Below are 13,774 nucleotides of genomic sequence, written 5' to 3'. Positions count from 1 at the left end.
AAGGCCAACAACATCCTGGCTTGTATCAGGAATAGTGTGGCCAGCAGGAGCAGGGCAGTGATCGTGTCCCTGTACTCAGCACTGCTGAGGCTGCACCTCAAATACTGTGTTCAGTTTTGGGCCCCTCACTACAGGAAAGACGTTGTGTTGCTGGAACATGTCCAGAGGAGAGCAACCAAGCTGGTGAGGGCTCTGGAGCCCAAGGCTGATGGGGAGCGGCTGAGGGAACTGGGGGTGTTCAGCCTGGAGAAATGGAGGCTGAAGGGAGACCTTATCTCCCTCTACAACTGCCTGACAGGAGGGGGGAGTGAGGTGGGGGTCGGCCTCTTCTCCCTGGTAATGGACCATAGGACGAGGGGAGATGGCCTGAAGTTGCTCCAGGGCAGGTTTAGGTTAGACATTAGGAAAAATTTTTTCACCGAAAGGGTTGTCAAGCATTGGAACGGGCTGCCCAGAGAGGTTGTCAAGTCCCCATCCCTGGAGTGATTTAAAAGATGGGCAGACGAGGTGCTTAGGGACATGGTTTAGTGTTAGGTTGACCGTTGGACTTGATCCTAAAGGTCTTTTCCAACCTAAACGGGTCTATGATTCTGTGAGATAGAAATGGTTGGAGGCTGGAAAAGCACAGCAGGAGGGCCTTGCCCTGTGCTGATTCTTCCATATGTGTCTACATATGAATGAAGATATTAGGGTAGGGGGACCCTTGGTGTGAATCAGTACAGCTTGACGAATTGTGTCTTTGCTCAGCTTTTTAGAGGCGTACCCTCTGGAGCTGTGCAGTGCTGGGTAGGACTGCAGTAATTGCCCAGCTGGAGAGTAGCTCCCTTTCAGTGTTAAAATCCCATGGAGCTTTTGAAAAGTTTGGCTTTCTCGAGTTTCTGTAGCAGATTACAAGTTACAAAGAGAGAACCAATTGAATCCTGCCCCTCTTCGCATAATTGAGTCTTTTTTTTGTGAATGTAAGCACTTTTTTGATCAGGTGTCACAACATTACCTTAAAGCCAAAAAGGGATATACTGATGCCTCATCATTTCTTCTGGCATGTTGTGAAAGAAGAAAGTGTAGCATTAGTGAAGAAAATGGTAGGTGAGCCTCCCTGCATTGGCTCATGGGGAGTTCAAACAGCAAAGTCCGGCCCTTTGTGGCCAAAGGGAGCAATTGTAGAACTCAGTGCTAAAAAAATCTGTAAAAATAACATTTGCTTCAGAGCATGTATTTATAAAGATATTATTTAAAGTTAACATTACTGGTTTGTGTTGTTTCTGAGTGCTGTTTGACTGTTGCACTTTGCAAGTGTTGAGTTGTGGAATGTACTCTACTGTCGTGACAGAAATAGTCTTCAAGTATAGGAAGTACCTCGGAGGAAAGAAAAGTTTCGTTCAGCCTGGAGAAATGGAGGCTGAAGGGAGACCTTATCTCCCTCTACAACTGCCTGACAGGAGGGGGGAGTGAGGTGGGGGTCGGCCTCTTCTCCCTGGTAATGGACCATAGGACGAGGGGAGATGGCCTGAAGTTGCTCCAGGGCAGGTTTAGGTTAGACATTAGGAAAAATTTTTTCACCGAAAGGGTTGTCAAGCATTGGAACGGGCTGCCCAGAGAGGTTGTCAAGTCCCCATCCCTGGAGTGATTTAAAAGATGGGCAGACGAGGGGCTTAGGGACATGGTTTAGTGTTAGGTTGACCGTTGGACTTGATCCTAAAGGTCTTTTCCAACCTAAACGGGTCTATGATTCTGTGAGATAGAAATGGTTGGAGGCTGGAAAAGCACAGCAGGAGGGCCTTGCCCTGTGCTGATTCTTCCATATGTGTCTACATATGAATGAAGATATTAGGGTAGGGGGACCCTTGGTGTGAATCAGTACAGCTTGACGAATTGTGTCTTTGCTCAGCTTTTTAGAGGCGTACCCTCTGGAGCTGTGCAGTGCTGGGTAGGACTGCAGTAATTGCCCAGCTGGAGAGTAGCTCCCTTTCAGTGTTAAAATCCCATGGAGCTTTTGAAAAGTTTGGCTTTCTCGAGTTTCTGTAGCAGATTACAAGTTACAAAGAGAGAACCAATTGAATCCTGCCCCTCTTCGCATAATTGAGTCTTTTTTTTGTGAATGTAAGCACTTTTTTGATCAGGTGTCACAACATTACCTTAAAGCCAAAAAGGGATATACTGATGCCTCATCATTTCTTCTGGCATGTTGTGAAAGAAGAAAGTGTAGCATTAGTGAAGAAAATGGTAGGTGAGCCTCCCTGCATTGGCTCATGGGGAGTTCAAACAGCAAAGTCCGGCCCTTTGTGGCCAAAGGGAGCAATTGTAGAACTCAGTGCTAAAAAAATCTGTAAAAATAACATTTGCTTCAGAGCATGTATTTATAAAGATATTATTTAAAGTTAACATTACTGGTTTGTGTTGTTTCTGAGTGCTGTTTGACTGTTGCACTTTGCAAGTGTTGAGTTGTGGAATGTACTCTACTGTCGTGACAGAAATAGTCTTCAAGTATAGGAAGTACCTCGGAGGAAAGAAAAGTTTCTTGATTAAGACGTCGGTTTTGAACTCCAGCAGTCTAGGTAATCCCCAGCTCTGCCAGGGAGTTGCTGTATAACGTGTTGAAGGATTTCTAACTCAGTATTGAGCATCGAGACTGCTTAACGTTGGTGGTGTGTCCGCTTCTCTTCACTGGCTGGCTGTGGAAACTGAGTCTGGCAGCATAGCTAATAGGCAGTCTGGGTCACTCACCGCTCTCTTGTCAAGTTAGACATACAACATGCAGTCTAAACATGGTCCTCAGCATCTCTCTTCACTGTTTTGAAACAAAGCAAGTGATGCTTTTTCCTTCCCATCATCCATCTTCCAACCTTTTAAGGTTCCTTGGACAAGAACTGCCTTTTACTCTTGTTTCGTCGTGGGCTGATACATGGGTATACGTACAGAAATCATGCAATATGGATGGTTATAGTGTAAATGAGGGAGGTCTAGTTAGAAATAAAGCTGTCCAAGCTGATTTTGACATAGTAGGTGGGACATTTTAAAGACGTGAGAAAGCACCTAGAGTTCCAGCAGGGAAAGGATGTGCTGATGCCAGAATCAGAGAGGGAGAATGATTTCCAGCTGGTAAGCACACAGCTAGAGAAAGAGAAGGAGCTGACTGCTTTTTAGGAAGCAAATGCAGGTTAGGAGGGAAAGCAGGTGCACAGAGGCTTTCTTCAAAGGAAGGAGGACTACTCTGCAGGTCCAGAGTGACTGGAAGGTTCACTGCTGACCTGTCTAATGCTTAGCTGGTTTCCTTATTTTTTTCCCCTCTGCTTAAATAAAGTAAAATCCTGCAAAAAAAGTGTTATCATAGAATCATAGAATCGTCTAGGTTGGAAAAGACCTTTAAGATCATCAAGTCCAACCGTTAACCTAACCCTGCCATCCCACCACTAAACCATGTCCCTAAGCACCTCATCTATGCTTCTTCTAAATCCCTCCAGGGATGGGGACTCAACCACCAACCTGGGCAGCCCATTCCAGAGCCTGACAACCCTTTCAGTGAAGATGTTTTTCCTAATGTCTAGCCTAAACCTGCCCTAGTGCAACTTCAGACCATTTCCCCTCGTCCTATCGTCCGTTACCAGGGAGAAGAGACCGACCCCCACCTCACTACACGCTCCTGTCAGGCAGTTGTAGAGGGCGATCAGGTCTCCCCTCAGCCTCCTCTTCTCCAGGCTGAACAAGCCCAGTTCCCCATCAGACTTGTGCTCCAGACCCCTCACCAGCTTTGTTGCTCTCTTCTGGACATGTTCCAGCAATGCAACGTCTTTCTTGTAGTGAGGGGCCCAAAATTGATGGATGATCACTGTTTTTTCGCCTAGTCTAGAAAGTGAAGAGACCAGTTGCCATTCTATAAAAGCCTCTCTATTTCCCTTAAATAAATATAAACAGCAAGTTTTTTTATAGTTTCAACTTTCTGGGTTTTTACTAGCTTTTCATTTTTTTTCAGTAGTTCAGTGGGCTCTAATTAGTCTTTCAGATGACTGATCAGGAGGGAAGGAAATGGTGGTGAAAAAACAGGAGAGTTAAACTCGGTGAGGCTTAATGGACTGAGAACTGTGAAAGTTCAAGCTGATCAAAAAGCCTGTCTCTTTGTATCAGCAAAATATATATGTTTCAGGAGAATGCCAAGGCTTATGATGTAATAATTTTGGAACCTTTAGCTCATCAGCATTACCTCATCATTGTTTTCTTTACTCCCCTTATAATCTGACAGAGGATTTTTGTCGCACTGACTCTTCAGGAGGAGAGAACTTCAGAAACTTTGGCCATTAATAAGCCACAGGTCAAACTAAAATATTGGACATGTCAGTTTTATGCCATCTTGTAGCTCATCATAGTTTTATAGCCCTTAACTGGCAGAGACTTCTTCCTAAATGCCTCTTCTTTTTACAAGGCACTGAGGAACTACTTATGACAGCACTTCCAAATTTACGGAGCTTGAAAACAAGTCAGATTAGTGGGTCTCAAATCCTTTTAAATGCTGTTGGCAGTTTTAAGAAAGCTGACTTTTTTTTTTTTTTTAAATTTTGAATTATTGCTGAGGAGCTATTCATGACTTGGAAGGTGCTCCAGACCACTCTGCATTTTGCATAAAACTAGGCAGATTTTTTTAGTTTGAAATTGCAGGGCTTCCAAGTGTCCATGTGGTGAAAGATGGAACTGAGATTTGTGTCTCCGTGAATGCAGAAGTGCTACAGGTAATTACAGAAACATGACTGCAAAATATCCAAATGAATGAGAGTGTCACTATGGAGAGACCTTTTGGTAGGCAGCTGGGCTTCTGGACCACAGTACTTTACAACTGATGCGGCTGTTCTGTTCTCCCATTCTCTGGTTGCTTTCTAATCACATTTCTGTTTATTCTTAGGAACTTTGATTTAAAAAATAATCCGTAAAAGAGATATAAAAAATCCTTATCCTGAAAAAACAATTGCCATTGGTTTTACAGTGTTCTTAACTGAGTTGATTGCATGAAATTCAACTGGTTTTAGTAGATGTTCAGAGTGGTCTGAAGCTGCTGGGTTAAAGGTGGTTGGGCGAAACAAAACAGGAATATCCCAGACTTCAGTTTCATAGTGCTGTAGCCTTATAGGTACAGACCCATCAAAATCTGAAAGAGCAGGAATTTGATTTTTCAAGACCCTGGGGAGTTCAATGAAGGGACTTTGCTGTTATTTTCTGTGAAGTATTTTGTAACAAGAAGGAGCAAGGAAAGAAGAACCACAAGACCTGACTTCTAAAGTCAAACCTGACATAATTGCAGTGTGTGACTTTTGGCATCATCTTCAAAGTGCTAAAGCAGTAAGAGCTTCGGGGATGTGACAGCTCCAAAGAACAAGGCCAGTGGTCTCTGTGCCATAGTGTCTCTGTCTACAGGATGTGAATAATTCACAGGGACCTTCTATACAAATTATTTTTCTTTGCTTTGAAAGCCCCGGGGTAGCTACAAGGAAGATGGAGACTTCCTTTTTACAAGGAGTAACATGAAGAGGACAAGGGGGAATAGACACAAGTTGCTCCTGGGAACATTCTGATTGGACATGAGCTGGAAATTTTTCCCAATGAGAACAGTCAACCATTGGAATAATCTCCCCAGGGGAGTGGTTGACTCCGCTACATTGGACACTTTTAAGACTCAGCTGGACAGGGTTCTGGGCCATCTTGTCTAGACTGTGCTCTTGCTTAGAAAGGTTGGACCAGATGATGCTTGAGGTCCCTTCCAACCTAGGATTCTATGATTCTGTGACACTAAAATATTATAATAAAATTTCCCTTTGTCTCTCTTTCCACCTCTAATAGTGTAATCTGGAAAAAAGGAAGCTTGACTGTGTAGCCAGTTTGAATGAGCTTCAGGCCGTAGGCCTGTTTTTGCTCACATTTTTCTGGCATTGCTGCTTACTCACCATACTGAGCACAACCCCATTCTGCGTGAGAGCAACAGCGATATGCATCTAAATATTTCAAAGGGAAAATTTCCCTTGAAGTGCATCCTTCTGTCCCTGTAAATTGGTAACTGGTTTGTCGTAACAGGTATTATAAAGATGTTAGTGGACATTAATACTGAGATTCCAGTAGCTGACTTGTGAATATGCTGAGCTGGGATGGAGGAGGAGGAGGAACAAAAGGTGGAAAAGAGGGAAGGAGAATTAGATGAGAAGGAAGAGAGGTATATGTAAGAGGACAGATTAAATCTAAAGCTTTCACTGGCAAACTTTCTCTCCTCCTTTATAGTCTTACAACCTTCCTGATTTAGGAGGACAGGGCATAAGATTGTGTTATTACATCCAGCCCCTAGTCATCACAGGTAACTATGCTACACATTTAGCTAAACATGTATGATCCCAGTGAGACTGCCTCACTGGAAGGAACTGAATGCTCAAAATGAAAGCCAGGAGGAGATGGAGATACTCAGCATGTTGAAAAGATAAGCTTGATCATAAGACGTGACTGTGCAACCATTCTTGATGTCTGTGAGAACTTCGTCCCATGGGGAGACTTAGGGGAGAGTCAGTGAGACGATGTCTGCAATGTCACACTCGGCAGAGTGACAAAACAATCAATGCATAATTGATCTCAGAACGATGTAAAAAATCGTTAGGGGACTCACTAGTACAGCCTTAAACTAATGCAAATTGCATGGATAGAATGTGGGACAGAGAAGATAATTGCAGATTTTCAGAAGTAAGCCTTTTAAAACTTGGTTAAGTAAATGCTATTCATGTTTTGTTAACAAACCAGACCAGCACCTAGACAAAAGCATCACATTTTAGGTACTAAACTGTAGGAAGTGATGGGAAAAACTAAATTTTGAGAGTTGTCTCTCTAAAATGATCCAAGTAATGATAATATTGTCTATGACGTGGTTTGGTTCCATTGATCAACTAGTGACAGCAAATCAAAATAATGTGAAAATGCTCTAATTATTAGTTTCATCACTTCTCAAGTCTTTAATTTGTTGTTGTAGTATGGATTAGAAGAATTTTTTTTTTTTTTTTTTTAAATCCCCCCCATGGAAGGTATCATTGTGATTTTTTCTTGCAAATTAAAAAGCCTTCTCCTGTCAAGCATTAGGCTTCTGATGTTCACTTTGTAAGAACTACCTGTGTTCTGTCAAGCTGCCAAAGCTCTCGTCACCTCCCTCATCACCTTGCTGCATAGTCCTAAAAGGCAATAGTGTCATTTGCACCCGTGTGACTATTGTACGATGCACACGTATGTGAAATATGAGATCATCGGAGACCTGAAAGGTGAAGCATGTACATAATGGTCCTATGGGACAAATTCATCCTAAAGGCTTCTGTTTAAGGTGCCATTTCTCTTAAGGGGATTTACAGGACCTGGAGGCTACATGTGCTGGAGGAAGTTGTAGGATATATTTGAGATGAGGTGGAACGCTACCATATAGCGTAAGTGTTGCCATGGAAAAATGAGTAAAGTCATATGGTAAAAAGAAAATACATCTGCCTGGGAAATTTGCCAAAGCATTGGGGGAAAAAAAATTACTTTAACTAAAACAAGATCCAGTAGGGAAGCTGTTTAGGCCAATTTCAGATGCCATGACTTGGCTGCTTTCACTCCAGTGCTGGCCAGCCCTGTCACATTACTATTCAAAATATTTTCAAGATCGCAGCTTGTTGAATTGAGTCCTGGAGTGCAGCCAGGTGGCCTGGATCAATGGGAAAGGGCAGCAGCACAAGAAAAAGAGTCACAGAGTAGGTGATAGAGATGCAATATGGTTCTCTGCATGGGTGCCGTCCAACTCAAGCAGAACAATGGAGTGGGACGTATCTGCGCCCTCGCTGAGATGTGTTTTATCTCTCTCAGAGAGTCAGGGGTCCTTTGCAAGGTCTGCCAAACCAGCCTCACTTACTCACATGTAATGTGGTCTTGTGTCCTCATGCTTTGCATTCCTGTTGCACCTGGTTATAGGCCCAAAAAATAAATAAATCAGACCACCCCAAAGTCAAATCCTTAATCATGGTGATTTGCACCATGTTCTGGAGGTCGAAACCCTCAAGTCACGGAAGGAAGTGTTATTGTTCAGTGTTTGACATTGAAAACCTCCTCTCATTCCTCCACCGGGCACACACAAGGGCTGTTGTTCATGCAAAGCCTTTTTATAAAGGGTTCCTAGAAATGCACCAGTAGCTTGAGTTGCTAGCTCAAGGGGGTAGGGGTGGAAGTTAATGTGCTCTCTCTGGAACATAGACAGTTGGGTATTTTGCACCAGTGGAAGCTTCCTGAAGCCTTTCGGTTCTTGTCCGGTGGCTTTTGAAGATCATAGCATATCATCTTTAAGGATGATAGGGCATGCCCACATACAGCATATCGCCATGTACTGGCATGGACTGAGAAAAAAGCAAATCTCTGCATCTTCCTAAAAATTCAAGAAGAGGCCAAGAAGTAGCTGTAATGGCAAGCTTTTTGTCAAGACAATGTGCAGGCAGTTCCCTGAAAGATGCTCATTGAGATTCCTTTCCATCTTTACAGCATTGCATTTATTGTTGTGGGCCACATCCAGTCTCTGTCCTAGTTAGGTACAGGGAAAACTAAGTTACAGTTTGAAGATGTTGTAAGAATTTTTGAGGTGCAAGTGCTTATTTCTTTCAAAAATGAGTCTGAAGAGGTGTAGAACTAAAGGAACGAAGATACGAAGTATCAGCCCTTGTTTCTTCACTGGCAGATCCTGGTATCTTCTCCGAGATGTTTGCAATACATTTTAGCCAGCTGATGAAAGACTAGGTCAGACCATCTGAGAAAATTGACCTTTAAAACTCAGCCCGTAATGAGAGTTTTTCTTCTGAATTAATTATGCTTTCTTCAAAGTATTATAACTTTATGAAGCATGGGTTTGGGGTGTTTGGTTTTTTCCATTTCAGAGGCTACGTAGCAGAATTGTATCCAAATTAATGCTGTTTAGTTATGATGACATAACAGTACAGAAAACTGACTGTTAAGAAAGCCATCATATACTAACCTGTAAGAAGTCTGCTATGGTCCCTTTTTGGAGCTGGGAGATTCAGATTTTTTTCTCCACTGATTTTCTGTCCCTTGATTTCCTTACCTGTAAAACTGGTGTTAGAGGATATCTTGAGATACATAAGGGTATAAGGGGAGGAAGAACTACACTTATCCTCAAGTTCAGTTCCCAGAATGAAAAAATGACGTGGAAGAGAAAGTTTAGAGAAACCCATAGTACAGCTGCTACACACAACACAGGTTACAAACTGTGGTTTAGCAAATGAAGGATAAAACCTGGAGCTGAAGACTTCAAGACACAGTTATAAGGTATTGCAGGAAGAGTAGGAGATGCGACGGTGGGAAGGGCATCACCAGTGTCCTAGGTTTCTGTGCCACTGCAGGACTGGTTAAATAAAAGTTGTAGGTGATGGAAGGAAAGGAGGAAACAGAGCATGGCCCATGCTATGGAGAGCTATGGGGCGTGCTAAGGGGATTTGACCTGGGTGGGAAATTCCCTTCTATCACTGAATCTGGGTATCAAGTGAATTTTGAGGAGGTTCGCATCTTCCAGGAACTGAGGAATTGATACTGATAGAAGCTCCTACAGATCCTGCTTACATATTGCATCTAACCACCTCTAGAGAAAGGCTTCAGCAAAAGGCAGCTACACAAACCAAAACCACCCCTTCACTTGGTGATCGGTGAAGCTGAGTTACAAAGACCTTACCTACTGCAGATGATCCTATAAAGCAGTTTTTAAAATACATAACAGTGAACAAAAAGCAATCCAGTCTTCCAACCATCCTTGAAAATACCAATGAATCAGTTACCCAAGGACACAAACTGCAATTTAATTTAGATTAACTAATTAATCTATGTTTTTTTAGACTACTGTGATCCTTGAGTGGCTGGTGAATTCTCAGGGGCTCCTCCTTTCTGTTTAGACTAAGGGAGGGACTGTTTATGGCTGTCTGTGTATGATACCCAGAAGACCTGTATGCAGACCTCAGAAACTTAGAATCATAGAATCGTCTAGGTTGGAAAAGACCTTTAAGATCATCAAGTCCAACCGTTAACCTAACACTGCCATCCTGCCACTAAACCATGTCCCAAAGCACCTCATCTGCCCAGCTTTTAAACACCTCCAGGGATGGGGACTCAACCCCTTCCCTGGGCAGCCCATTCCAGTGCTTGACAACCCTTTTGGGGAAGAAATTTTCCCTAATGTCTAACCTAAACCTGCCCTGGCGCAACTTCAAACCATTTCCCCTCATCCTATCGCCCGTTACCAGGGAGAAGAGACTGACCCCCACCTCACTACATGCTCCTGTCAGGCAGTTGCAGAGGGCGATAAGGTCTCCCTTCAGCCTCCATTTCTCCAGGCTGAACAAGCCCAGTTCCCTCAGCCGCTCCCCATCAGCCTTGGGCTCCAGAGCCCTCACCAGCTTTGTTGCTCTCTTCTGGACATGTTCCAGCAATGCAACGTCTTTCTTGTAGGGAGGGGCCCAAAACTGAACACAATATTCAGTACTTAAAGGGAGCCTATAGGAAAGATGGGGAAAATCTTTTTAGTAGGGCCAGCCGTGACAGGACAAGGGGTAATGGTTTTAAACTGAAGCAGGGTAGGTTTAGACTGGATATAGGGAAGAAATTCTCTACAATGAGGGTAGTGAAATACTGGCAGGGCTTGCCCAGAGAGGTGGTGGAGGCCCCATCCCTGGAAACATTCAAGGCCAGGTTGGACGGGGCTCTGAGCAACCTGATCTAGTTAGCGGTGTCCCTGCTCACTGCAAGGGCTTGGATTAGATGACCTCTAGGGGTCCCTTCCAACCCAAAACATTCTATTATCCTGTGATTCTGTGAATATTCGAGGTGCAGCATCAGCAGTGCCGAGTACAGGGGAAAGATGACTTCCCTACTCCTGCTGGCCACACTATTCCTGATACAAGCCAGGATGCCATTGGCCTTCTTGGCCACCTGGACACACTGCTGGCTCATATTCAGCCAGCTGTCAACCAGTATATCCAGGTCTTTTTCCGCCAAGCAGCTTTCCATCCACCACTTGTAAGCACTACTAGAATTCAATACTGGATGAAAAAAACTGACATTTTAAAATATTATTAAAAGGTTTTACAGGAAACAGTGATTTCCAGTCTTAGCAACACTTTTGTATGAATATATAAATTTTATTCCCTATACAGTTGTCTTTGTCCTCTGGTAAATATTGCTGGAGAAGAGAACTCACTGATATTACTGCTTGCTTACTTGTGGCCTGAACTTATAATGCAGAGTCACAGCATGGGTTTGTTTTGTTGGTTTTTTTTTTTTCTTTTCTTCTTTTTTTCTTTGTCCTGACAGAAAGATTTCGGGATTTACTGCTTCTACATTCAAATCAAGATACAGAGATTCTGCCCATCTTTCAGCAGAGGCGCTATCCCAAGTAAGTAAGATTGTCTTCTTGGGAGAAATAAAATCTTTATCTATTTGCAGCGAGGGAGCGTGAAGCATTTATAGCACTATACGTGGTTTCGGTGTGGAGTCCTAAGGCAGAGCTGTCAGGGAGCCACTCCTGCACTGAGCTTTGCAGGCTCTCAGAGGTGTCAGGGGGAAGCCAACGCGCTGTGCAAGCGTGCCCGGCTGTCCGCGGGGAGGTGGCGGCATAGAGCAGACGTTAAGGTGCCTGGATCAGTGTCTGGTGGAGTTTTGTTGTTCACTTGGCACTGTGTTGACATAGGCAGATGTTTTGTCAGGCTAATCCCCACTCTTGTCTTGTGGGGATTCCATCATGTATGATGTCAGATTCCCTTGGTTTTTAACAGGCTCCCCCCTGGAAGCCTGCAAGCACTAGAAAACATCTTTTTCTGCCCTTTTTAAGGATGTGTGTAGAGGCAAACCAAAGGAGCAGTGTTGTGTGTTTAGGAGGTCTTGCATGCATTGAGTACCCTGAACAAAACCTCTTCTTCCCCCAAGTGACATACCTGAACGAAACAATAAGTTATTACATTGGTTAAAGGAAACAGTCGCTTTCAGCTAAGTCTTGAAAAGAGGCAGTGAAGGGGAAAGAAGAAGAAGAAGAAGTAGTCCTTGCATTAGCCATGACCAGAGTGAGCAGTGAAAGAAGGCAAGTGCAGGATGGACAGAGGGAGGAGAAGGAAGAAAGAATGCCTGGAGCCAATCCAGAAATGATGATGGAAATAAGCAGAGTTATTTATTTTAATTGTTTTTGTTAGCAGGTTACTGAAATGCAGAAGAAGCCAGTGGAGCTAAGTGTTAAATACAGCTCTTAAAATCTGATAATAGGAATTTTTTTAAGAGTAGGCAACAAATAGAGGCACTGAGTCCTGGAAACCAGTCACCTCCTCACTGTGAATACTTGAAAATAAAAGCACTCAAAGGTGAAATTCTGATTTGTAAAATGGTGAAATTTTGCACTGAATTCAAAGGAAACCAAATTTTTATCCCCCTGAATTTATTGTTTGCATTATACATTGTCACTGTTTCACTGGAATACTATGGAGGTACAATATATGAACCTGTGGGAGGCACCTTATGTGGATGGACTGGTCTACTTGTTTCACTTGGACTTCCATGAATTATTAGTTTTCTCCTCACCCTTTGGAGCGCTGGAACAGTTATTTTTCTGTGGTGTAGAATGCTTTGTTTGGCTTAGATGTTTTCATTTATAGTATGTACACTGACAGACTGGTCTGAGAAACTAGTTTATCGTCCTTCCTCAAAGAACAGACTTATTTCTATATAAATCATTCCTAAGGTGTCTGACTTTCTATTTCCTTACATTCAATTTATTGCTAGCATTCTTGGCAAGTACAGTCTACTAGCAATATTACACATTGTCAGATTCATGGGCGAATGAGTGCCAGTTGACTTCTGTTCAATGGATGCTTCAGCTCTTTGAAGATCATACAAATAGCTTGTAGTATGGAGCTCTATTGCTATTTGAAGTTATAGCGGCCTTGCCTCACAAAATTATACATGTGTTCAGCCACATTACTTGTCAAGATTGACTGATTCCTCTAATATATAAAATCAGCCAAAGTTTGGCACCTAAGTGAAGGAGAAGTTTGCATATGTTCATAAAAGCAGTAGATTTCTGTTTATAGCATCATTAATTAGTGCAAATTTGCTTGCTTTATACAGAAATTTATCATGTATTATAGTTCATTTAGAAACTGGTTGAAGACTATTGACATGCCCTAATTTCCTTAGGGGTTGTCTTTCAAGTGAAATAATTGTGTTCAGCAAGGTAGAAAACCTGTTCATCTTCATAATATATTTTGTCTTATTCCCACGTCAGTTTTTTCCCTTCCCTGTGCTTGTTTTCGTTGAAAGATCAGTTAACAGAAATGAAGATAATGAACAGACAGATCTCATAAATCAGTGTCTATTCATTGACTTCAGCTGAGCAATGGCTGGCTGTACTACATAAGGATCTGAGCAGTAAGGTCATTTTAACAAGATGCTGTCATGGGGCACAAGCTGGAGCTTGTAATGCTTAAGGAAATTCTAAGAATACGGAAGGTTAAAGATAGGGAGAGAAATTTTAGTAATGACTTAGCTGAATAGCTTGACTAAGCAGGGCTGAGTAGGTAGAAAGGACAAAAGTTTGCACATATTTAAGACACGCATGTCTAAAGGAAAGAGATTGGATAGGAAGATGTTCAGCATCTCTGAGAATATTCAGAGTTGTCGTAATAAATATTAAAGACTAAATGAGCAAGCTGTAATCCATCAATTTTTGACAGAAATAGAAACCTTGATATTCTGGCCT

At 42.7% G+C, this 13,774-nt stretch overlaps 1 protein-coding gene across 3 annotated transcripts in view; it reads left to right on the top strand.

Moving 5' to 3' along the window:
- NOX4 (NADPH oxidase 4) overlaps nucleotides 1-13,774 on the top strand; it is a 119,339-nt gene that overhangs the window by 72,926 nt on the left and 32,639 nt on the right. For all 3 annotated transcript variants that reach the window (XM_009641683.2, XM_009641684.2, XM_035897104.1), the window contains exon 12: nucleotides 11,344-11,425. In XM_009641683.2, the coding sequence (XP_009639978.1) occupies nucleotides 11,344-11,425 (82 nt within the window). The remainder of the gene's footprint in view (nucleotides 1-11,343; nucleotides 11,426-13,774) is intronic.

Source organism: Egretta garzetta, unplaced genomic scaffold (assembly GCF_000687185.1).
Source record: "Egretta garzetta isolate BGI_Z169 unplaced genomic scaffold, ASM68718v1 scaffold137, whole genome shotgun sequence".
NCBI classification, from domain to species: domain Eukaryota; kingdom Metazoa; phylum Chordata; class Aves; order Pelecaniformes; family Ardeidae; genus Egretta; species Egretta garzetta.
This window is presented reverse-complemented; position numbering and strand designations above follow the sequence as displayed.